The sequence below is a fragment of the Phasianus colchicus genome, chromosome 28, assembly GCF_987193195.1.
Source record: "Phasianus colchicus chromosome 28, bPhaCol1.hap1.1, whole genome shotgun sequence".
NCBI lineage: Eukaryota > Metazoa > Chordata > Aves > Galliformes > Phasianidae > Phasianus > Phasianus colchicus.
Genome location: NC_143463.1, coordinates 3,309,548 through 3,332,187, shown reverse-complemented (window position 1 = coordinate 3,332,187; position 22,640 = coordinate 3,309,548). Strand labels below are relative to the sequence as shown.

Here is a 22,640-nt window from a genome sequence, read left to right as displayed (position 1 = left end):
CAAAGTCAGTGTTCTGCAATGTTATTAGTGATGTGATAGAACAGCTGGCATTAACTGAGACAGGGCTTGTTAGCTGACACAATCAACTTCCTCAGCTGTTCAATTGCTATTCATTCAATATATTCTCTCCCAGTCCAGGCAAGTTGTTGGATTGAATTGTTGATGCATTCAAATAAAACAGTTTTGCTTGACGTTGTTTGCCTGTTCTAAAACAGCACAACAAAACAAGAAGATACCAATAGATCAGCCTACAAAGCCAACAAGCTGGTGGTGGCTGGGGGTCCCTTCCCACCCCCCATGCTGTGGTTCTGTGATTTCCAGGCTCAGTGAGCAGGAATATGGGTGCTGAGCAGCCCTTCCAAGGGAAGTGTCTGCTGAAGGCTTCTGCAAAACTGCTTTCTTTTCCCTTTTTTATAGGTAGGATTTCAACCCACCCCCCTCCACTGTCAGTTTTGGGACCAAAAGGGGAAGCAGCAGAAGGGAACTGTGCTGCACCCGTGAGCAAAGTCCAGCAGCACTTTCTGTAAGCTGGAGGGAAGTCCTGCAAAGCTCCTGCCCTGGGGAGCAATATGGTGTCAGTGTGAGCCCCCAGCACTGCCCCAGGTCTGCCAGCTGCCAGACACACAGACTGCACCAAGTGAGAGAGTGACAACTTTAATAAATTAGCAATATAAACAGCATTAATATATCATCTATCGCTGTGCCTCAGCAGATCAATGACTCAATCAGAAGCCTCGATTTCTCCTCAGTGTTGCACGTCAGCCCCAGGGCTTTCCTGGGTATTGCCTAAAAGCCTAAAACCACTCCAAAATAAAACATTTATTTTTATAAGCCAGAAACACAGCTTGCAATGAGAAGGACCTTCAATCACCGTATGATTTCTCTCCATCCAGCTTCTTTGCAGAAGTAATTAAAACAAAACGATCAGCCTTTAAATACAATGATCAGCCTCCCCGCCTTTAAATAAAAACAAACTATTGCTTCACCTCAAAGGGAAAAAGGTGAAAGCAAACACGGATGTCGAACGGATCGGATCAGCTGCTGGGATTTGCACAGACCCCCCCCCCCCCCCATTCAGTCGCTGTCGGTGCTCAGCTGCCCGCTCTCCCAGCGCTGCCCCATAGCGCTCTGGTGCCGCACCACCCGCGTGCTTTCCACCACCTGCGGAAACAGAAGACTTCTTTTTAATACAGAAGCCCTTGATTATTATTATTAATTAGTTATTTGAACAGCCTCCCCGCTTGCAACCAACGCTCCCAGCCCCGCGCTCCGCTGCCCCCCCCCGGCGGCTGCGGGACGAGCAGGGCCGGACTCAGCCCTCAGCCCCGCACCGCATCATGCGGGAAAACCCCCCCCGGACCCCCAGCACATTCAGGGCCGTACCTCCGTGTTGATTCTGTCAATGGGTTCGATGCCCGCGTACTGAGAAAAGAGAGAAACAAAAGTTGAGCGCATCCTGGGAAAAGAGGGAAGCGCATTTCACACCACCGGGTCACTCCCACCCCCACGTCTCACCTTGCCCTCCTCCTTCGTCCTCCTCCTCCTCTCTTCCGACGGGCTGCACCGCACCGAATCGGGGCCGGAGCTCTCGGAGCAGCTCAGCCGCAGCGGGGTGAAGGACGTGACGAGACTCAGAACGCCCGGCTGCTGCGAGGCCGGGACCGGCGAGCCGGACACCGAATAAGTGCCGCTGGTACCCGAGGCGGCTGCGGACAGAGAGAGAGAAAGAGACGCTGCGTGCGGAGCTCCTCGTTGTCCCTCCCTGGCCCTACAGCTGACGGCTCGCTGCCCGCAGCCCCGCACCCCGACGTGCCGTCCTGGCGCTGCGGGACACGGCACGGTGCGCTCCGGTCCCCAAACGAACACCGTCGGACTCGATGAACGGAGTCAGCCCTGCCCTTACCCGAGCTGTGCCTCGAACGGGAGCTCTCCCTGGACGTGCCGTCCCCGCCGTCCATCAACCGCCTCCTCCGTTGCTCCTGCAGCTCCTCCTCTCGCTGCAGATCGCTGCGGATCTCCTCCTCGATCAACGCCGAGCGCTGCGGCCTCCACGTGCGCAGCGTGTACTGCTCGTCCCGGCCGTGCTCACCGTCGGGGCTCCGCTCCCGTCTCGCCGCGCTTCGCGTCCCCATAGCGTCGGAGACGGAGATGCGGGGCTGCCAGAAGCTGAGGGCGAAATGCTCCTTGCGCAGGACGGGGCTCGGGGTGGAGCCGGGCAGCTTTCCTCCCTCGGAATCCTCCCTCGTCCTCGTGCCGGCGGAAGCGCGCTCGTACGGCCAGAGCTCATCCCGACCCCGTTGGTGCGGAGGGGTCACAGCGGGGCTGGAGAAGGCCTTCCCGGTGCGGGTGCCGTCGGTAAGGCTGTCTCCGGGGCTCCGAGGCCGCTCGGTCACCCGGCGGTTGGAGGACGGCTGCTGCTCCTCCTGCTCGAAAACCCTCCGGAGCTCGCCCAGCTCCTGCGGCGTCCCGCGGTCGTAGAGCCCCGGCAGCCTGCCCTGCCTCCGCAGGTCTTCCTCGCGTTTTGTTTCCTTTTCTATTTCCCGCTGGACGTTAAAGGATGCGCGGCCTTTGTCCTTCCCTTTCCTTCCCTGAGCCGGGGCCGCGTTCAGGGACAGCAGCGGTTTGGTCTGGATCTCCACCAGCTCGCTGCTGGACGTGAGCCTCTGCATGCCCCGCTCCTTCCATAGGCTCTCCTCCCTCTCCATTGCCCGCCGGATCTCCCTCTCGATGGGCGTCTCACCGCTGCCCTCCTCTGAGCCTCCGCCATCCTTCACATCCCCGAGGCCATTTGGGACATCGCTGCCATTGCTGCTGTATCCAGCACTGTACATCTCCCCCAGCCCCGAGTCCAGGTCGTCCCTGGACGATGCTCTGGCCAGGCCAAGTGCTTTCCCCGTGGGATGTGACACGTTGGTGTTACCCTTCCCATGGGCATAGCCCTCCTCCTTCCCCGAGGCCTGGTGCTGCACGCTGTACACCGTGTAGATGCTCTGGTCCATCCTGCCCTGTGTGGGCCCTGTGGTGTCACCACGGCCCCTCTCAGCCCTCGTGGTGGTGTCAGGGCTGTGCCACTCCTGCCTGGAAGTTTTGACCGTCACCTCCGGCCTTGGAGACGTGACGTACCCTGGGCTGAACAAAACACCAGGGCTGCTCTTCTCCAGCATGAGGAACTGCTGCCGCGCAGCCGAAAAGTTGATCTGCTCCCTATCGATGCTCTCTGGGTCCACAGGTGTCACAGCCCGGCCTGGGGAGGGTTTATCAAAGTAGATGGCAAAGGCACCGGGGACGCCGTGGCTTTGCCCACCTGCGGTGATGGAGTTCAGCTCATCCATGGAGCTCCACTTCTCAGCCATAGTGGAGCTCTTCCGCACCACTTGGCCCCGGATCACCTCTCTCCTTTTGTCCTCCAGCTCCTTTGCTTTTTCGGGGGAGATGTTTGGGGGTTGCAGCCTATATGGGTCTGGCTCATCATCCTCGTACATCTTGGAGGGCTTCCTCTCACCCCTGTAAGCCCTCAGGTCATACAGGTTCCCTGACCTCACCACCTCCAGTTGGGACTCCCTGTCTGGGGATGGGTTCCACACATCCTTCCCACTCTCCAAGAAATACGAGGGTGACTTCAGCCTGCTTTTCTGCTCGTAGCCGTTCTCCTTCTGGCTGCTGTAGTCAAATATATCGTCGTCTCCATCCATGGATGCATCACCTTGATAGGCATCGTTGTGGTCGCGTGTGTGTGGGAACTGGAAGACCATGTGCCGGGTGACCCTGTCCATCGCTCGGCCACTGTCAGCATCCAACGCTTTGCTGAGCTCTTCCTGGGGCTGCGTGGGCTCTGCACTCACCTGGAGGTGTCTGGAGTGCAAAGTGAGATCCTGCTGGCCCTATGGGTGGGAAAAACATCAGGTGGGGCACAGGGAGCAGCACAGCTCCCCCTGACCCAGAACATCCTCAGCGTCACTCCTATGAGCAACGCCCGTAGGCAGACGCCATCACATGAAATAATGATGCTGTAAAAATCCTTTGTTCCATTGACCCACAAATGGCAGTTCTTGGGCAGCAGTCGTTTGCAAAGGGAGCTGCCCACACCCACACCCACTCTTAACCTGTGGGCTGCCATGGGTACCACTGGGTACGTGGCCTCATGGCTGGGATATTTACTGGCGACGCCGTGCTGGGAATTTCTTGTGCGTTTATAGGAAGGAAACTCCAAATAACTGCAGTTATTGAAACGCTAAAGATAACAAAAATGATTTCAGGGCTCATAAAAATAGGAGACTTTAACCCATGTGTCACACAAAGGAGTAAACACCTGCCCTGACCTTGGCACAGGTCTTCCTGCCACTAACTGGGCTGGGACTGAATGAGAAAGCAGCTGCCAGGGCAGGGCAGGGTGGCACAGATGGGTCTCAGCCCTGCAGCACGCAATGCAGCATGCAATGCCTGCCCAGCCCTGTGCTGGGGGACACAGAAACCCAGCAGGAGCCAGGTGAGCAGCACCTCGTGCCCTCTGCTCTGCTGCATGCCTTTGCAATGCAGTGTTGCAGGTGATGCATTTCCCCCCCCCGCCCTGCTGGGGTATTTCTGCCCCTTTCGGGGGGAGGCAGCACCTGGGGATGGGCAGCACTGATGCCAATAGGAGCAGTTGGGGCATCAGAGGTGCAGCACGAACACGGCTCTGCTGGGAAGGGTCGCTCCTGGCTGTTCTGTGCCCCAGCTGAATTCCTGTAACCTCATTAATTCCCTGCCTGTAATTCATTATTGCTCTTTTACAGCCCATGGTGAACCAGGTAATGAAAACTCACTGCCTGCCTACACCTTATCACGTCAGGAAGGGGCGAAAGTCCTCACTGAGGGTGACACAGTAGCACCCAGCTGGCCTGACCCTGGTATGCATCGTGCCAACACATCCACGCATCCCATGCAAATGGGCATTCCTGCTCTCAGCCCTGCTGCTGTGCTGAGACACACAGGAGCAAGCTGGGGTGCTGCAGTCAGCCCTGCACCTGCACCACACGTAAGCTTGGGGTGCACACACACCTCCTGTGCCCACCCCATGTGAGCTGCCCCTGCCCTCAGCCCTCGCTCCTGCCCCGCCACGCTGCACTTACAGTCCTGGAGCCATTGGTGTGGGTGTCCCATGCCCTGGGCTGGCTGTGTAGGGTGCCCAGCTGGGCTGTGTGCTCTGGGGAGTGGCTCAGTGGTGCGGGTGCTGCGTGGCCCTGATAAGCTCAGCCAGCCCCAGTGGAGGAATTCCAAGAATTCAGCTGGGCTCATCGCTGGCCCGAGTTCAGCGTCCTGTTCCCAACCCCCCACGCCACCCACAGCCCTGTGCCAGAGCTCCCACGCCTGCTTCGATCACAGCACGCACTGACAGCTGATGCACCAATGCAGCAGTGTGCATTCATGCACCGACCACGCACTGCTGCACCGTTGCACCAACGCATTGCTGTGCTAATGCTCCTGCACACCTTCCTCCGGGCACCATCTGCCTTCCTGCAGCCACAAAAACCCCAGCAAGAGGTGGAGTTACAACTTCTCTGCTCCAGCCATGCGCCGTGGCTCTGAGGTTGGCTCAGCCAACCTGGGGTGAATCTCGAGCTGCTCCCCTGGGGCAGGGTGGTGGCATGGGGACACGGCTGCTGTGCCACCAGCATCCCGCTGCTCTGAGCCACGCAGGGCTGGAACTGCAGCAGCTTGGCCCTCTGAGCAGCCCACAAGCTGAGCAAACACACAGAGGGCTCTCACTCTCCTGTTTACACCGCAGGGCCTCTCCCGGCTCGGTGCTCACCATGCCAGCTGCCTGATAACCCCATGTTTGCACAGGTGGGGCTGGGCAGGCGCTGGCATTGGCATGGCAGCCTCAGTGCTCCTGGTCCTGCCATCAGCCCCCCTGTCCCTCTTCTTTCCTGGGGACAGCATCCCCTGCCAGCAGGGAGCCACCCTGTGTGAATACAGGAACACGGGGCCATCGTATCCAAAGGCTGAGGGCAGGATTGCAGTGCAGTGGCTGCGGTGATCTCAGTGCCCTGGGGCCCAGCAGAGCAGCACTGTCACCATCAGCTCTGTCCTGAGCCCAGCTCCCAGCACCAGCACCCAGCCTTGCACCAGGCACCATGGCTGACCCTGGGTGGTGCCCATTCCGTGCTCTGCTCTTCTCTTTAGGGCACGACATCCCCATCCTCATCCTGACTGCCCCAGTCCTGTTCTCACTGAACAGATCCCACCCATCCCACACAGCCCATCTCTCCCTGCCTGCTGCCCTGGGCCCAAGAGAATCAGCAGTGCCATACCCCACTGGTCCTGGCTGTGGAGCACTGGGAAATCCCATTTACCCCATCCAGCCCCGTACCACCCCACAGCTCCTATGGGAGCAGCCCAGCACCCCCTTACCTTGCAGATGGTGTCGGTGGCACGGCTACCTGCAGCTCTGTGTTTCCGGGAGGGAAAGCAGTGCCTGTTTTACTGTGGGGTTGAGACAAAGTCCACGCCAGCGGCCGTGGAACACCACACCCTGCAGTGGGCACAGCCGTGTGTGCACAGCCCTGGGGCAGCTCTGCCAGCGGGTTCAGCTGGGCACAGGTCCCAAATATGCCCTGGGATCCCGAGCATGACCTGATGCCAATGCTGCCCCCTGGATGGAATGAGATCCATGGGACCCCCACCGGTGTAGAGATGGGCAGAGAGGTGTAGCCACACAATGATGATTCCTTGAGGTCCATCCCCCAGCACTGTCCCCTTGGGATAATAGGTCCCCTACTGCCACATCCCCATCACTGTGCACGCAGCATCACGCCAGCATCACTCCCCTCCCAGCATTCCATAGCCCATCCATCCTCCTTTTCCTCCCCACTCCCCCTGGCAGCTGGCTGGGAATGGAGCAGTGCCATAAGGATGCCCACCCTCACCTGCACCCTGGGCTCCAGAGTGGCACAGAGGACCTGCCATGGCGAGGTGTACTTAAACATCTCCACTCCTCCGTGCTGCTGTGGCTCTGGGAACAGCCACCTCCGTGGCAGTGGCAGGGGATGCAGGGAGTGAAGGATCCGTGCCCAGCTGGCAGGAGGGGAGGGAGCAAGGGGTTGTATCCTGCAGCTGCCTGGCCAACTGCAGCTCTGCCTCCACCCTGGGCAGGCTCAGCCCCTGCACTTTGGGTACATGGGGCACTCGGTGCCAGTGTGGGGACCGGTGGGGATGTCCCACAGCCCTGCTCACAGCTCTGACCACCCAACACAGCTTCACCGTGCCTGCAGCGTGCTGAGCTGAGGGAAGTGCTGCACAAGGGGAGTGGGGAGACAGAGCCAGATGTGCTCCATAGCCTGCTGATGGATCTTCTCCATGGCACTTTGTGGGAATGGGATGTCCCATCCCCATCATCCCCATCATCACCAATTCCAGCATCCCCACCCTCACCCCAGCCCCTTCAAACCCCCCCCCGTGATGCTGAACACAGCTGAGGGTGCTTTGGTTGGCTTGCTCCCCAGTCAGAGGCAGAGACAGCGGGCTGGTTATTCACACAGTTTATTTGCTTGGTTCAGGTGTCTTACAAACAACAGGGGGGTGGGGAGGAAGGGAAACTTCAAACGGCTTCATCACAGGTAAAAAGCACGGGAGCGCAGGAAGTGCACTTCAGCTGAGCTGGGGGGGATGATGTGGGGCTCTGCAGGCTGGGGCTGGGGCACGGCCAGGTCCTCACTGCTGCTGCCCCCCAGCCTCAGCCCTGCAGGGCCCGGTTCTGCTCCTGCCTGGGGTCAGTGCTGGGCCCAAAGGTGACCGAGGAGCAGAGGGTGCTGAGGGTGGGAGGGGCCCTAAGTTGCGGTCAGCACCCAAGGAGGGGATGGAAGGAGGTGACATGCAGCCCCGCTGGGGACCTGGATCCCCAGGGATGAGTGGGGCAGATCTCCCCAGCACCCCATACCTAAGTGCTGGAACTGCAGGGCTGTGTCCCTGCTGGTGGCTCCCACAACAGGCAGCAGAGGCTCTGCTCTTGACCCCATGGGGTTCCACCTCTCCCGGAGGCTTTTGGCCAGAACTCAGGGATGTGGAAACAGCTCAGAGCACAGCCTCGTGCCCGTCAATAGCTGGTGGAGCATGGGATGCAGCAAGCACCTCATCCTAGGGCCAGCAATGGGGCTGTCCTGGGGAGGCTGAGGGCAGCACCCAGGGGTTAGACGGGACTCAGCACCCACAGAGGCCCCGCACCCTTCCTCCTGCCCCAGCAGGTCACAGTGGGGAGGAAACGCTGGTGCTGGTAGTGAGATCCCCGCTGGCGGCTGGGGCGCAGGGCAGGGAGCAGGGCAGCTGCCACAGAGCTGTGACCCCGTCCTTCACTGCACCACTGGCACAGAGACAGCACCTGGGTGCAGCACAAAAAGCCCAGAGCGAGCTGGGCTGGGGATCTGACAGAGGTGCTGGAAAAATGAGCTCTGCAAAGCTGCCAGGGCAGCTTCAGCCGTGGCAAGAGGGCACATGGTGCTGAGCCACGTCCCACTGCTGCTGAGCACTGTGAGCAGATTCCAGCTCCCATCCCATCCCTGTGGGCTGGGATCTGCAGCTGCCCCACCTCTGGCTGCCAAACCCGCACCCCTGGGTGGGCAGTGGGCACCCAGACACAGCTGAGCATCCAACACCAGGATGGAGGAACGGCCGTGGAGCAGCGGCGGTGGTGACATCGGTACCTGGTGGTGTCTGTGTGATCGGGGCAGGGATCTTCAGGAGAGCACAGCTGGGTCCAGGCTGGTGCCAGCGCCGGGGGAGCTGTGCCCGGTCCTTGGCCCAGCATCACAGCGCAGACAACAGCATGGAGCTGGATTGAAGAAATGAGTGCCAGAAGTGAAGAGATGAGAGCTGCCACGCAGGGCTGGGTGGGCACGGGCCCTCCTGGCTGCCGCCGTCTTCCGATGGTGGATGGGAAATAGTTGGAGGAAGGAGGGAAGGCTCCCGGGCGTCCCAGCAGGAGAGCGCCAGGGTGGGCAGGGCTGTGGGGAAGGGGCGGCGGGGGGTGTGGGGAAAGGAGAGGGAGGGTCTCTAATAAATATCACACGCAGCACTGGAGGGGTGTGCACGGAGTGGGTGTGGGGCAGGCGGGGCGATGCCGTGGCCTCGATGCGCTGCCGTTTGGTGAACGCTTTCCAAACACCGCGTTGGATTTCCCCAGTTCTTATGAAAAACAAGAAGGGCGCCGTGTCCGGTCAATAACCCTGTGTCCTGCGGGGAGCGGGCTCGGGGGGGGGGTGGTTCGGCGGGGGTCTCACATCACCGTGCAGCATTTGCAGCGCTGCTTCTTCGCGTCCATGTCTGGCTCAGCCTCCTTGGCTTCCATGGCGTTGGTGCCTGGTTTCTGCCCGCCTGGCACTTCGTCCCCCTGCAGCGGGGCGGCCGCCGGCTCCAGCGCGGTGCCGTTGGGCGGTGCGTGGTCCTTGCTCGCCGGTTCTGGCTTGCTCTCAGCATCCTCGATCACCACCAGCTCGGCTTTGATGGTACCCTCCAACCCCAGCACTTTCTTGGTCTCGTTCTCATCCTCCACGTTTTGGTAACCCATGAAGATCATGGTGACCGGCTGCTCCCGGCTCGGCTCCGCACCCTCCGTGGAGTTTTCCCTCGGCTTCGCCTGCAGCCCTGTGATCTCCCTCCGTGGCGTTGCCTTCTGGCTGGATGCGGCACTGCCTGGAGCCTCCCCGCTCGCCGTGGCCTCACCCAGGGTCACCTCATCCGCCTTGTGCAGGAGTTCATCCACCTCGGAGGAGCTGAGAGGCTGCGCTCCGTTCTGCAGAGCTCCATCCTCGGCACTCACCGCGTGCACCACTGCGGGGACAAGAGGAGGATGGTGAGGGGGGGGATAACAGGAGGGAAGCTTGGGGCTTGCCCCCACCACCCCCAACCCCTGCCCGATGCTCCAGCAATGCCTGAGGGGCTGCTCCCAGCCCTCAGTACCTGTGGAGCTTCAAAAGAGTGCGGTGTAAAGGCTGTGGCAGCGCTCTGCAGCACATCACCACCAACACCACCGCCAACCACAGCTGAGCACCCGGCTGCAGTGCATCCCAGTGCCCATGGGAGGGACAGAGTCCTGTGCTGCTGGGTGCTCACAGTGCTACCGTGAGGGATGCACCCAGCCCGTCACGTTTTCCACTTGACCTGGAGCATCATGTGATGAGCAGTGCAATAGCTGCAGAACCCACTCGGTGGAGCAGTAGATAATAAGCAGGAGGATGTGGCACGGCTGGGGTTGCCCTCCGAGGTTGCTCAATGCTGAGTTGATCCCTGGGATTGGGGGGGTGCCGGGACCCCAGGCAGTGCAGGGTCTCACTTTGCTGATACAGGTGATGAAGGTGACGGAGGTGATGAAGGTCCCTCCCTCCCCAGGGAGGGCATTGCGGAGCAGGACCGGCTGTGGTGCTTTGCCACTCGCTTGGGGATGCACTCAGTCCACAGATCCCAGGGTTTGCACAGCACCTGGACACGTTCCTCAGCTCTGACGTCGGTCCTCAGTGCTGACACAGCTGTCCCTTGGTTCCACCAGCCCCATCTGAGCAGGTTCCCCAGAGCAGGCACCGCTCCCTAAAGCTGTGTTTTCTCCCCTAAAGCTGTGTCTTCTCCTCACCCTGGGGACAGGTTCCCTGCTGCCAACCTGGGCACTGTGGAGCCACGGGGTGCCCCAACAGCTCAGTTCTGTTCCCTTCCCCAGACAGAGGTGCCCACGACAGCGGGATAACACGGTGCTGATGCCCCTTCCCTTGCTGCTGGAATGCACTTCTGGGCCTTCAGATGTGATGAATCCTCTGCTCTCCAGCAGCACAGACTGATGTGCTGCCCCTGGGACGGTGCACGCCATCGAATGGCTCCACACCATGTGGGATGGGGCACAAGATGTTGCCCTACAGAGCCAGCAAGGACAGCAGGAGCTGCTCCAGCCCTTCCTCACCCTGCTGCCCACTGGGATGCTTGGCAGCTGGTCCCTCATCCCCTTCCCTCTGCTCCTGAATCCTGCTGGAGGTGCAGGATGGGGCCGCCGTACCTTTTAGCTCATCCTCGTATACTTTGATCCCTTGCACACAGTGGTTCTGGGGGAGAAGCGTGGTGCTGGACAGGACTTTGGTCTCTCCAGTCACTCTGTCCTTCTCCACCGTGATCTCCACTGAGTACATGGCTGGGACACAAAGAGCACAGTGAGCATTACAGCCCCACAGCTCCCGAGCAGCAGCGGGTGGGCGCAGCGGTGCGGTGCAGTGCTCAGCAGAGGTAGCAAGGCAGCAGGCTGCAGCGAGGAGGAGTGAAGGCAGAGGCAGATGTGACATCCCAGGTATGGCCCTCCTATGGGGACCCACGAGGCCATCACTGTCCTGGAGCTGCTGGCATCCCCTTACCTCCACAGGTGCTGCCTTCTCCAGGCTGGCACCCACCTTTGCTCCAGAGGGCATTAAGGCAGGTGGCCACCATATCCGTCTGTCTGTCAGGCCTGAGTGTGGAGCCAGGCTTGTGCTGGTGGGATGCAGCACTGAGGGTGAGCACTGCGCTTCATGGGACGGCCGTTCCTGGGCATCATTCCTTCAGCTCCCTGCCTGTCACCTCATCCTGGTGATGCTTTGCTCCAAAAATCCAAAGCTGAATTATTTCTCCTCTGAGCCATCGACAGATCTGAGCAAACCTCTCCAGGAGCAGAGCTGGCTGCAGCTCTGTGGCCCCAACTGCTCCCATTGCCAAGCTCAGGCAGCCCCCCCCCAGCCCTGGCCCCACATCATTCTGCTCCCTCGCACCAAGAAGCAGCAAACAGAGCAGGAGGAAAGGATTAAACCAGAGCAGAGACATGGAACAGAGGGAGAAGAGTGGGGACCCCAAACAGCGAACCAGCCGCAGGCTTCCAGCAAAAAATGAACCATCTGATGGCAAATAAATGACATTCTCTGCCCCAGGCTCGGAAACTCATCGAGCGGTGGGGATCGTTGGTGGCAGAGGGTGGGCTGTGCATGGAAGGCAGAGAGCTGAGAGGTGCTGCAGGGCGGGAGGAGGGAGCAGTCCTCACGTGGAAGTGGGCACGTACCTGCCTTCATCATGTCAGTGCCTTGCACCGCCTTCATGGGGCTGCTGGAGACCTTCTTCTCAGCTGGGAACGGAGAGGAGAAGTGGCAGACTTAGGTGAAATGATGCCCAGCTATCCGTGTGTGCTCCATGTACCCTGGGATGGGCACTGGGGTGGATGGGGCCTCTTCTATGGCTACCACATGGATGGGGTCCCCCAGCCACAAGACATCACGGGGAGATGGATGGGGATGTGGGGATGGGTTGAGATGGGGACATTGGGATGGGGATGTGGGGATGACACCGCCCTGCTCCCCTGCCCAGTCCTGCTGGTGCCCACTCCCAGCCCAGCACGAGGGTCCTGCTGCCCCAAAAGAGGGAAAAACCACCAATTCAGCATCCAGTGTCACCTACCTATGGCTGTGCCCAGGGGACTCTGCAAAACAGAAGAGAGATGACACGAGCTGTGGATGCACCATGCATTCACTGTTCTGCACACCCAACCCCAATCCCTGCCCTGCTTCACCCCCTCTCGTCCAGATCCTGCAGGAGAGCAGCTGTGCCCACCTTCTGCACGTTGGGGATGTTCTCTGCCTTCTCCTCCTTTGCTGGTGCCACCACCTCAGCCAGGTTCTCCTTGGTAGACGTAGCAGAGCTGCTGTTCTCCAGTGACTCCAACTCCCTCTCCAGCCTGAGGGAAAATCAGGGGATGTGAGGCTGTGCTGGGACCACAGCAGACCTGCAGGGTTCAGATGCAATCCCCAGCTCTGGGGTTGTGTTACTGAGAACACACAGAGCCTCAGAACAGCTCAGCACAGTGCTGTCAGGATGAGGATTCCAGCTCCATCTCCCACCCTGGGCTCTGAATCTCACGGGATTCACCCCTCTCACCAACCTGTGCCAAAACAACCAGACCTGCTGCTACCTTGAAAACAAAACCAAACCCAGCCAAGTGTCCACCCTGCTGTGACAGTGTGAACATAAACCCTCCATCTGCTGCAGCCCTGCAAGCGTAGCCATGCAGGGGTTCTGCAGGGAGACCAGTCCTGCCCAGCTCCAAACTGGGGACCAGAATCAGTGCTGGCAGCGATTGTAGGGAAGGCACAAAATAACCCCCCTGGTCCATCAGGCTCTCTGCTTTTTCTCTCTCCATGTCCCTGTTTCCATGTGCAGCAGGGGCTGCATTGCCTACAGCAGCCCTTCAGCTGGGCACATCCCCATCACAGCCTTCAGCATCTCTTTCCACTTGTTGGAACAGCTCTGGACCAGACCTGCATCTGTAGGACCTGAATTTGCTGAGGCCAATCCCACGTAGTGACGAAGCCCAACCCATCACACACAGTGCCAACAACTGGTGGCACGGAGTAGTGTTACTTCACTCAGGTTTTGTGCCCAGATTCATTAACCCTGTGCAAATTTCCCAGGAAAAACAAGAGTCCATTCATTCCTGACCATCAAACCCAACCAAGAGCCACGTGGCCCCACAGGGACACAGCAGGGATTCTGCAGCTTGGAGCCCATGTGAATCAGTGCACCTCTGTCCACACTGTCCCCCTCCCTTTGCTTCACATCACCCTACAAAATGCCCCTTTCCCTCCGAGCCCACAGGAATGCACTGCACCATTACACCAAAACAAAGGCCCCTTCGTGCCTGAGCCAGCCCTGCAGTGCTGCTGGGCAGTGCAAAGCCCGTTTTACCTCTGGATGGTTTCTTCCAGCTCCTTGGTCTTCACCTCATCTTCTTGCATCTGCTTCTTCATCGCCTCATCCTCCTCAGAGGCAGAGGATGGGGCTCCCTCCAGCAGCCATCTCTCCCGCAGAGCCTTGGACTGGGGGAGCACAGAGGGTCACAATCACACCACCCTCTTTGCTGGGGGTCCCAACGCATCCCTGCAATACACTGGGATCCCTGGGGAGGGGGGAGGAATCATCCTCACCTTGAGATGCTGCAGCTGCCGCCGGTCATCCTCCAGCTGCCTCCTTTTGTTCTCAATCTCTGTCTGACGTTTTCGCTTCTCCTGGATGGACACAGAGCTGGGGTCAATGCAGGGTTGGGACAGCACTGGAAACTGCTGGGGGGAAACCTCCATCCCAGCACCTCTGGGAGCAGAGAGGGTGCAGAGCATGGGCTGTTCCCTGCCTCTAAATGTCACCTTTCCCCAGCCTGGACCTGCTAAGCGTGAGCCGGGCAGCGAGGGGAAAACAGCCCTAGGCGGTCCCTTCCCCGACCCCCCCCCTCTGCTGCACATCCTGGGTTCGGTCCAGATTGCTTTAGCAGAGTCTGTCCCAGTCCAGGGAAGCGTCACCCTCTCTTTTTCTCTTCTGGCCCAGAACAATTTGCTCTTTGTGAGGCACAGATCAGCCGATAGCGCGCGCGGGGCTGGGAGCTGGCAGCAGGGGAGCTGCTATAGAGAGCAGGGGAGCTGCTATGGGGCAGCAGGGGAGCTGCTATAGAGAGCAGGGGAGCTGCTATGGGGCAGCAGGGAAGCTGCTATGGGGCAGCCATCCCCTGCAGAGCTGCATCACACACAGCACTCAACCCTTGGGAGAAGGCACGGGAGACCCTCACGCTCATTTCCTTCCCACTCAAGGCTCATTAATTCTTCATGAATTAACCCGGCTGCCAGTTGTGCCCTGGGTGCAGGACTGAGCCCTGGAGGAGCTGCCATTGGGCTGAGGGCATCGCTGTGTTGGTGCCACCCTCTCACCCAGCTGGGACTCACCGCGATGGCCTGCAGCCTCTCCTGCTGAAGGGTGTTGGCCTCTACAGCCCTGCAAGAGAGCAGAGAGAAGCTGTGAAGAGCAGTCGCCCGCACAGGGAGATGTGGGGAGTGTGAATGGGGACATTGTGGAGCCAGACAGAGCGCGCAGACAAAGGCCAGGCTCTTCCCTTCTGCTTCCTCTCCTTCCCTCTGCTGCTCTGAAGCCGAGCGCTGCCCCAACGCATCTCCTCCTGGCACCCAGATCCTCTTTGTGCTCCTTTTTCCTCTGGGGCCGAGCACTGCTGACAGCCCACGACAGAAAGGTTGGAGAGGAGCACTGCTTCTGGCTGCTTCCGCTCTTCTGGCTCACACTTTCCATTTCAAGCCTATTCCTTGGCTGCTGACACCTTTCCTGCACACTGACCTTTCCAGGCTGTGCGCACAGACAGACACACAGATCACGCACAGCGTGGCCCAGCTGTGCTACCCAGCACCAGCTGCAGGCACCTGCCTGGGGGGGGGGGATCTGGGGAGGCTTTGATGGGAGAGGAGCAGGCTGGCTGGGTGCCAGGTGATGCTAACGAAGCAATTAACTGCGGTGGTAATTGGGGCAGGAGGCTCAGAGGTGTTGTAAGGCGATGGCTGGTTGCCATTCGTTTCCCATGAGCCTGGGAAGGGGTGGGTGGGTGCATGGAATGGGGTTTGGAGAAAGCGGGGTGAACTCTGGGGCTCCTGAGCACGTGGAGTGTGGGCACCACAGAGGCTGCACAACCCAGCAAGGAGCTCCAGCCCCAACCCCTGAAGCTGCTCCAGCAGATGATGCTGAGCAGAAGGAGGTGGCAGGGAGAGTTCTTTGGTTTAATTTCTACAGGCGGTGATAAAGTGCAGATCCATTTTCACATCTCCCAGGAGTTTCTGCCCTGGCTGAGATCATTGGAGCCAGGTGACCGAGGCTGGAAGGACAGCAGGACACACTGCCTGCAGATCCTGTCCTGTACACACCCAGCTGGGCCCAAGGGCTTTGCGATGCTCAATTAAAGGCAGAGCAGACAACCCTGCCTTACAGTGGCCGCGCAGCTCAGGGCTGCTGGCTTTGGTGGCCCAAAACATTCCCAGTTCAACTGGGGTAAATGGGGACAGGGAGGCATGGCAGTGCTGTATCTACAGCACACAGCAGGGAAAGCCATTGGTGAGGAGCCAGTGCCAGCAGCTCAGGCTGTGAGCTCAGAGGGGACCAGCACAGCACCCAGAGCTCAGGGCCAAAGCACCCCACGATAACCATCAATGCATCTCTTTCCAACCCCCCCTCGGGCGGTGCCGTGCTGAGGCTGTTTCCCTCCTTCCCACCCCAAGCAAAACGTTTTCACGGCGTGCAAATGATTGCCACTTTCCAGAAAGCCCCACAAAAACAACAGGGATGTTTCCTGATGGAAAAGTGAGAAGCGTGACGCCCCACGGTGACCTCCACCCACCATCACCACCTCTATGCTCATGGCTCAGCTCCAGCCCAGCACTGGGGCTGCCCATGTGTGCTGTGCACGCAGAGTTCTTGGCAGAGAACGAAATTGAGAGCAAAACAAACGCGATGGGAAAAGTGCTGCACTTATTTTGGGGCAGTTTGAGGTGAGGCTGTGATGCTTTGAGCACACGTGCCATCAGCTGCCCCATTGCCATCCTAATGCTGCGCCCAATGGAACATCTGTGAGCCCCATCCGTGCTCCATGTGCTGCTCCTCACCCTCAATGGCTCTGCCCTGCACCTGCACCAAGCCATCAGGACAACAGCATTGGTTTCAAATTGCAAAACTTGGAGATGGAGCTGTGACGAACTGATGACAAAACAAGACGCACCGAGCAGGGAGATGTCAGGGCTGCAGAGCAGGCAGGCAGCAGCAATCCCCAGGCCCTGTAACACCCACGTCACGGCTCTAACCCTGCCACAGGCAGCAGCCCAAGAGGTGAAACATTCCCCTTCCCCCTCCAAGAGTGAGATCCAGGACTTCAAGTAACCCCTGGGCTCAGGCAGCTGGGATGGCTCCATGCACAGAGGTTGCAGGGAGGAACTCGTTGGCTCCCCATCGCCCTTCCACACACTGGAGGGGCTGTGGAACCACACTGGCAGCAGCCCATGGCCTCAGGGTGCCCCATGCCAGGGCATCCACCTGTTCCAGAGCCAGTGGTGCCCTCTGAGCCCAGCTTTTCACATCCCAGACTCAGAGGGCTTTGGAATGAAGCCTCTTTCTCTCCTGGATCTCGCACTATTCGACTGATCCAAGCTTTTTCAGCGTTCCTGAAACGTTCTGTTCTGCTTTTCTTCCTCCATCCTCTTTATTTTCCATTATTTGCTAAAGTTTCTGCATTCCCGGGGAGAAAGCCAGAAATCTTCCTGGCCCAGGGAAAGACACAAAACAGGCTGGATGCCCCTCACTGCACCGCATCAGCACCAAACTCCACGCACCCAACCCAGCACCTCTCCATCACCCTAATATCCTGAGAGACAGAAAAGGGGCAGAGCCTGAGCCTGGTGCACGTGGGGATGGGGTGAAGAGATGGAAGGATGGAAGGGATCCTACAGCCATCGTGCTCCGATGGAGGCTGGGGGCTGATCAGAGCCTCCGGGCGGGTTTGGGGGTGGGAACCCACACTCGGATTAAGCTCGAACAGCTCGGAGTGGCCGCACCTCCCTCCGTTTCCCTCCCGCAGCTCACGGCCGGGCCGGCGGATGCACGGAGCCGGGAGGCGGCTGCCCTGGCAACGTCACCATGGCAACGTCACCATGGCAACAGCGCCATGGCAACGCGGACGAGACGGCACCCGGCCGGGGGATGCGCGATGCGCTGCGCTGCGCTCCGACCGCCGCGACAACGGGACGGAGCCGGACCGGCATTCGGAACCTGTAAGGCTCCCGGGAGACCGCAGCCACGCCGGTGTGAGCTCCAAGTTACGCCGGGATACTACGAAGGGTTGGAAAGGTGACCCCAGTGGCACCGGGTGCACGGTTACCATCCTCCTCGTGAATCACAAAGGCAGAAAAGACACCCGAAAAGATCCGCCCTCATCCCCCCTCCACTTATTTTCACCAGGTCTCGTGAGCTCCTGCAAATAGATTCATGCTTTTCTGCCCGGTGTGTGCAGGTCTCAGCTCCGCCGATCCCAGGGCAGCTCCTCAAGCTGTTGATGCACTGCGTGGCTGTGGCACGAGAGATGATGATGAGATGGGATGCAGGAGGGACCGAGCCTTTGGAACTCACACCTGCAGCAGCAGCCCTTGGATGGAGCTGCACACCCACATGTGAGCACACACACACCCCATGCACGCCCCGTGCTCCCTCCCTGGGCTCTCCAGCTCTTTCCAGCCCTGCTGATGCCGCTGTTTCCTCCCATCACAAGGGAAGCCCATGACCTTTTGTCTCCTCCCCGCCTGACATGAAACAATAATGTTTATTTGCCTTCCTCTGTTTTTTTCCCATTAGCTCATCCAAATGTGTGAAGAGCCGTTTCAAGCTGCTCCTCCACACCCCCCCCCCCCCCGACCTCTGCTCCATTCCCACCAGCTCAGCTCCGAGACAGAAGAGAAGGAAGGGAGAGGGCTCATCCCAAGTCAAACTCCATCCTGCAGCCCTGGGAAGATGAGCACCGGTACAGCTGGTGGCAGCACGGGTGGCAATAGAGGGAGCAGCACTGATTTACACCACTGTTCCTATGCCAAAAGCCAGACCCCAGAGAAATTGGGTCCAGAGTGCTGCTGCTGCAGCAGGGAAACTACAGCCCCTGATGTGCTGCTGCTCACAGCGGGGTGCAGATCAGAGGGACAGCCCACGTCTAGCAATGAATGACAGTAAAGGCAAATCCCTCCCAGCAGGCTCAGGAGGGAATGGATAAAGCTTTGCTTGGGAAGCAAGCAGCAGAAAGGGGATGCCAGGTCCCCCAGCTGCTTGCTTTGAGCCACACCAGCTCCACTGCCTGCACAGCCCCATCCTGAGTGGCTGCTCTGGGAGGAGATGAGGTGGGAGGAGGAGATGGCAGCCCCAGGCTCCCGAAAAAAATGCAGGATGCATTAGAACAAGCAGAGCTGCCTGATTGATTCTTCAGGCTGAGACGTGGGCTGGAAGTGCCAGGAGAAAATGGATCCTCTGAATATTTGATGAACAGAGGCTCAAGGAGGGAGTTTGATTGGAAAATTACAGATCTTTCAAACAATGGTTCAAGTGCCCTCCAAACACTTGGGTTTCCAGCTCCCTTCCAGTTAGAGGAGCAAGGCTCCACGAGGAAACACCCACACGATTTATGAATGAAGCAGAGCTCCCCACACCTGGCAGCACTCAACCCACTGAGGCCAGCAGCCCAGCAGCTCCAGCACCAACCCAGGGATGTGGAATTCAGGTCCTGCCATCACTGGGGTCGCTTTGGCTGTATCCCCAGTCCTACAAGGCTGCCATGAACACCGGGGCACACGAGGCTCTATGGAATACATGGGGATGTGGTTCACGTGCAGAGTCCTGCCTGGACACTCAGCCCAGAGCTCTGCTCCCTGTCCCCAGCCTCCATCCAGCTCCTCTGCACCAGGAAACACCTGCCAAAGCACAGCCAGCATTGTTCCCCACCCCGACAGCAGCTCCAGGGCTGCTGAGGACTCATCCTCATCCCTGAGACTGGCTTCTGTCTGGGGCCCAAGGGGTTTGCTGCCTCACAGACGGGTGCAAGCAGTAAATACAGACTCAGCTCAGGCTTCCTGAATCCACCTCTGCCTCCAGCCCTGAGCTTTCCGCCCTCCATCAGACCCCAGCCCTTGTGCACGTCCTTTCCCTTTCCCCTGCATGGGGGTAAGTGGCTATTTCTGGCCAGGAACAAGGAATGCCAGCAGCAGTTTCCCAAGGAAACCCAATCTTGCTTCAGTTCCTTCCCCACCTCATGCACTCCTGAACTCTGTGCCCCTGCTCCCCAGGTGCCATTGTGTGGCTGTCTGCAGCCAGGTTTTATGGCTTCCTCCAGAACACTGGGAACAGGGCTTCATTGGGTTTTGCATGTCAACACAGGTGCACCGAGGGGAGTGTAGGACCACGAGTCCCACCCCAAAAGGAGTGCCCCAGGTTACCCTAAGGGCAGAAATATCCCTTCTCCCCTTCTGTGAGGCTCCTGTTCAGAGCTGGAGTGATGGAGAGGGCAGGACCAGGAGAGCAGCTGGCTCCCAAGGAAGAAACAGCAAGGTGCAAAGATATCAGGAGGAGCTATCAGCAGCCAGAAGTGGAGATGCTAAACCTCCAGCTACTCAACAGCAACACTAGCAGGAGAAGCAGAAGACATAAGAGCAGCCCTGATGGGACCAGCAGAGCCTTTTGTAAGAGCCAGAAGCTTTTAACCAAACCTCCTTTGGCAGCAGCAGCTCCTGGTGTCCAGCACCCTCCTCCAGCTGCTGCCAAAGCCAAGGGAAAGCAAGAGCCAACCTCAGGAACACACTTCCCAGCACACATCAGCAACCACAGAGCCAGGCCTACGTCTGGGGAGCCTTTGGCCATGGGACCCCACTCATCCCATGACTTTCCTAAGCCCCCATCCCAATGACAAGGGTGTGAATTTCACAGAGCACACCCGACCCTTGGTGAAACCCCATGCAGGAGCACTGGGGCTGCAGGTCTGTCCATACACACAGGGAAAACACGTCAGCATTTCAACCACCACCGACTTTTACACTTGTATTCCAACCCAAAATCTCAAGATTCATCTCCATAAGAGCCAAAACCTGAACGACCAGAAGGGGCTGCACCAAAGCTGCCCAAACAGAAACTCTGCATGCTCTGGTTCTGCTTTGCTGCTCAGCCCCACACTCTCACCTTCAGGGCACATTTCCCTAGCAGGGTCTGTAGTCACGAGAAGAAGGAACAATCTGGTATTTCCAGCACACAAACAAAAGCCCCAACACAGCCCTGAAGGACTCCTTGTCCCCTGCTGACAACCAGCCAGTAGGATCCATCCTACAGCCTCCAGTGACAGAGGGGCTCAGCACAGAGGAGCAGAGCTGTCACCTATGCTGTCACCCAGGAGCTGACCCCCACCCCGTTTCCACCCCCCAGACCCCTATCTGAGCATAGTAAACCAGGGCCCAGCCTTGACAGGAGGAAACAAGCACCCCAAGCCCTCCAACATCCCTTTGGGGCTCCCCCAAACTGGGGCTAAATGGCAGATGGTCTGAGCCTGTTGAGCACTCAGTGCTTCGTTAGCAGGCAGCTGGTTAATCAGCGCAGGGCAAGGTGCCCACAAGGAGCAGACAGTCAATAACCCCTGGGTTGGGTTGGATGGGTTCCCCTGGAAAGACCTCAGTGCCAAATCCAGGAGATGCTGGAGAGAAGCAAAAAGAAGCAAAGGGCTGCAGAGCCCCGTCCTCAGCTCCGATCCTGCAGGTTCCAACCGTGCAGGGCAGGGCCCCACCGCAGCACACAAAGAAGGTCAGGGAGCATTCCTCAGCTCCCGAGGGGTCTCTCCCCAGCACGATGAGGGGGTTGTAATCCCCGCTCCAAGCCGGGCCCTTCGGCACCGCGTTCAGAGGGAGGGGTCCGCGGGCTCCCAGCCACCCACTCGCCCCCAGCTACACGCAGCAGCAACAACAGGTTCAAAACAGAAAAATAAACGCCCTTCCCATCCCATCCCCCCAATCTCTCCCCCCCCCCACCGCCTCCCGCACCGCTGTTTGCAGACGCTCGAGCCCCGCAGCTCTCCTACCCGCTCGGGGCCTCCATCCACGCACCACGGGTGGTCGCTTCGGCGCCCCGCAGTAGGGCAGAAACCGAGGGGGGTTGGAGCCGGGGGGGCTGTATGAGCACTATGGGGGTCTGAGCAATCGCCATCGGGGGTTCCGCAGCCCCTCGGTGCGGGTTCCAAGCCCGCTGTGTGGGGACGCGCCGTGATTCAGGGCCCCGACCCGCAGCATGGGGGGATGCGAGCCGCACGAGTGGGGTGCGGGATCCCCGCGCCGAGCGGCGATGCGAATCGATGCGAGCGACTTCTCGACCCTCCTTCAACGGGTCCCCGCAACCCAACCGGGGGGGTCCCGAAACCCGGCACCCGAGGGCCGCCCCCACCTCGGCACTGCGGTGCGCAGCACGGGGAGCCCCGAGGCCCGGTGCGGGGGTCCCGCGGGGAACGGCTTCGGTACTCACTCCATTTTCCAGGCTGGTTCTGCTGGGTCGTGCCTGGCGAGGCGTGGCGGAGCGTGGCCGGCAACCGCCGGCGTCCCGGCGCTCAGGGCCCGGCGGGCGGCGGCATCCCCGGCGGGGCTGCGGGATGCGCAGGGATGTCGGGGCCGCGCCGGTGCTCCCGCCTCCCGCACAGCTCCGTCTGCCGGGCGCGGTCCGCCACTGCCACCGCCCCTCACCCGGCCTCGGGGCGCGGCGCTCCCCGCCCGTCTCTTCTCTTTGCCGCCGCCTCGCCCGGGCGGCCCCGAGGCTGCTTAAAGGGGTGCGGGGGTCCCGATCGGGGGGAGCGCAATGGAGGGGTCGCGGGTGCTGCCCGAACCCCCCCCCCGGGGATGGAGGGCGGGGGCAGGAGGGGTGCAGAAGGCTTTGCTCCCGACACCCGCATCCTGAAGCCATGAGGGTGCCGACGGCACTCCTCCCCCCCGGGTTATTTGCCCGGGTTATTTGCTCCCACTGCCGGCTCCTCCATTTCCCGATGACGGTTGCATTGGGTAAACTCTGGCAAACTGACACAGGAAGCCCAGGGCAAGTCACAAACCACGGTGGGATTAAGAAATCTGCCCACCATTGGCACGAGAGCTTCTTAAATCCAGCTCTGCAGCAGGGACACCCCGGCTCTCCGACCCCCCATCCCTTCGAGCTGGTACCCATGGGGATGCAGAGCAGGAGCAGCAGCTGGTGGGGATAAAAGGCAGCACAGCTCGCAGCACCAAGCTGCCGTCAGACCTGGGGACATC

The 22,640-nt window shown here is 59.7% G+C and overlaps 2 protein-coding genes across 4 annotated transcripts; both read right to left on the bottom strand.

Moving 5' to 3' along the window:
• Positions 1 to 5,192, bottom strand: MISP (mitotic spindle positioning). The gene is made up of 5 exons (XM_031604219.2): positions 5,109 to 5,192; positions 1,904 to 3,881; positions 1,516 to 1,706; positions 1,384 to 1,422; positions 1 to 1,161 (listed from the first exon to the last, which is right to left on the bottom strand). Exons 2-5 carry the CDS (start codon positions 3,771 to 3,773, stop codon positions 1,075 to 1,077), a joined length of 2,187 nt encoding a protein of 728 aa, XP_031460079.1. The 5' UTR covers positions 3,774 to 3,881; positions 5,109 to 5,192; the 3' UTR covers positions 1 to 1,074.
• Positions 5,193 to 7,502: 2,310 nt separating this feature from the next.
• PALM (paralemmin) lies at positions 7,503 to 22,055 on the bottom strand. Of its 3 annotated transcripts, XM_031604225.2 has the most exons (9): positions 21,868 to 22,055; positions 14,736 to 14,784; positions 13,950 to 14,030; positions 13,711 to 13,841; positions 12,580 to 12,703; positions 12,427 to 12,448; positions 12,035 to 12,097; positions 11,012 to 11,143; positions 7,503 to 9,801 (listed from the first exon to the last, which is right to left on the bottom strand). In XM_031604225.2, exons 1-9 carry the CDS (start codon positions 21,870 to 21,872, stop codon positions 9,248 to 9,250), a joined length of 1,161 nt encoding a protein of 386 aa, XP_031460085.1. In that variant the 5' UTR covers positions 21,873 to 22,055; the 3' UTR covers positions 7,503 to 9,247. The 3 variants fall into 3 exon arrangements, with proteins under 3 accessions (XP_031460085.1, XP_031460086.1, XP_089982071.1); XM_031604226.2 differs by lacking the exon at positions 11,012 to 11,143 and having other exon boundaries at positions 21,868 to 22,051; XM_090125945.1 differs by lacking the exons at positions 11,012 to 11,143; positions 12,035 to 12,097 and having other exon boundaries at positions 21,868 to 22,053.
• Between the last annotated feature and the right edge of the window lie 585 nt (positions 22,056 to 22,640).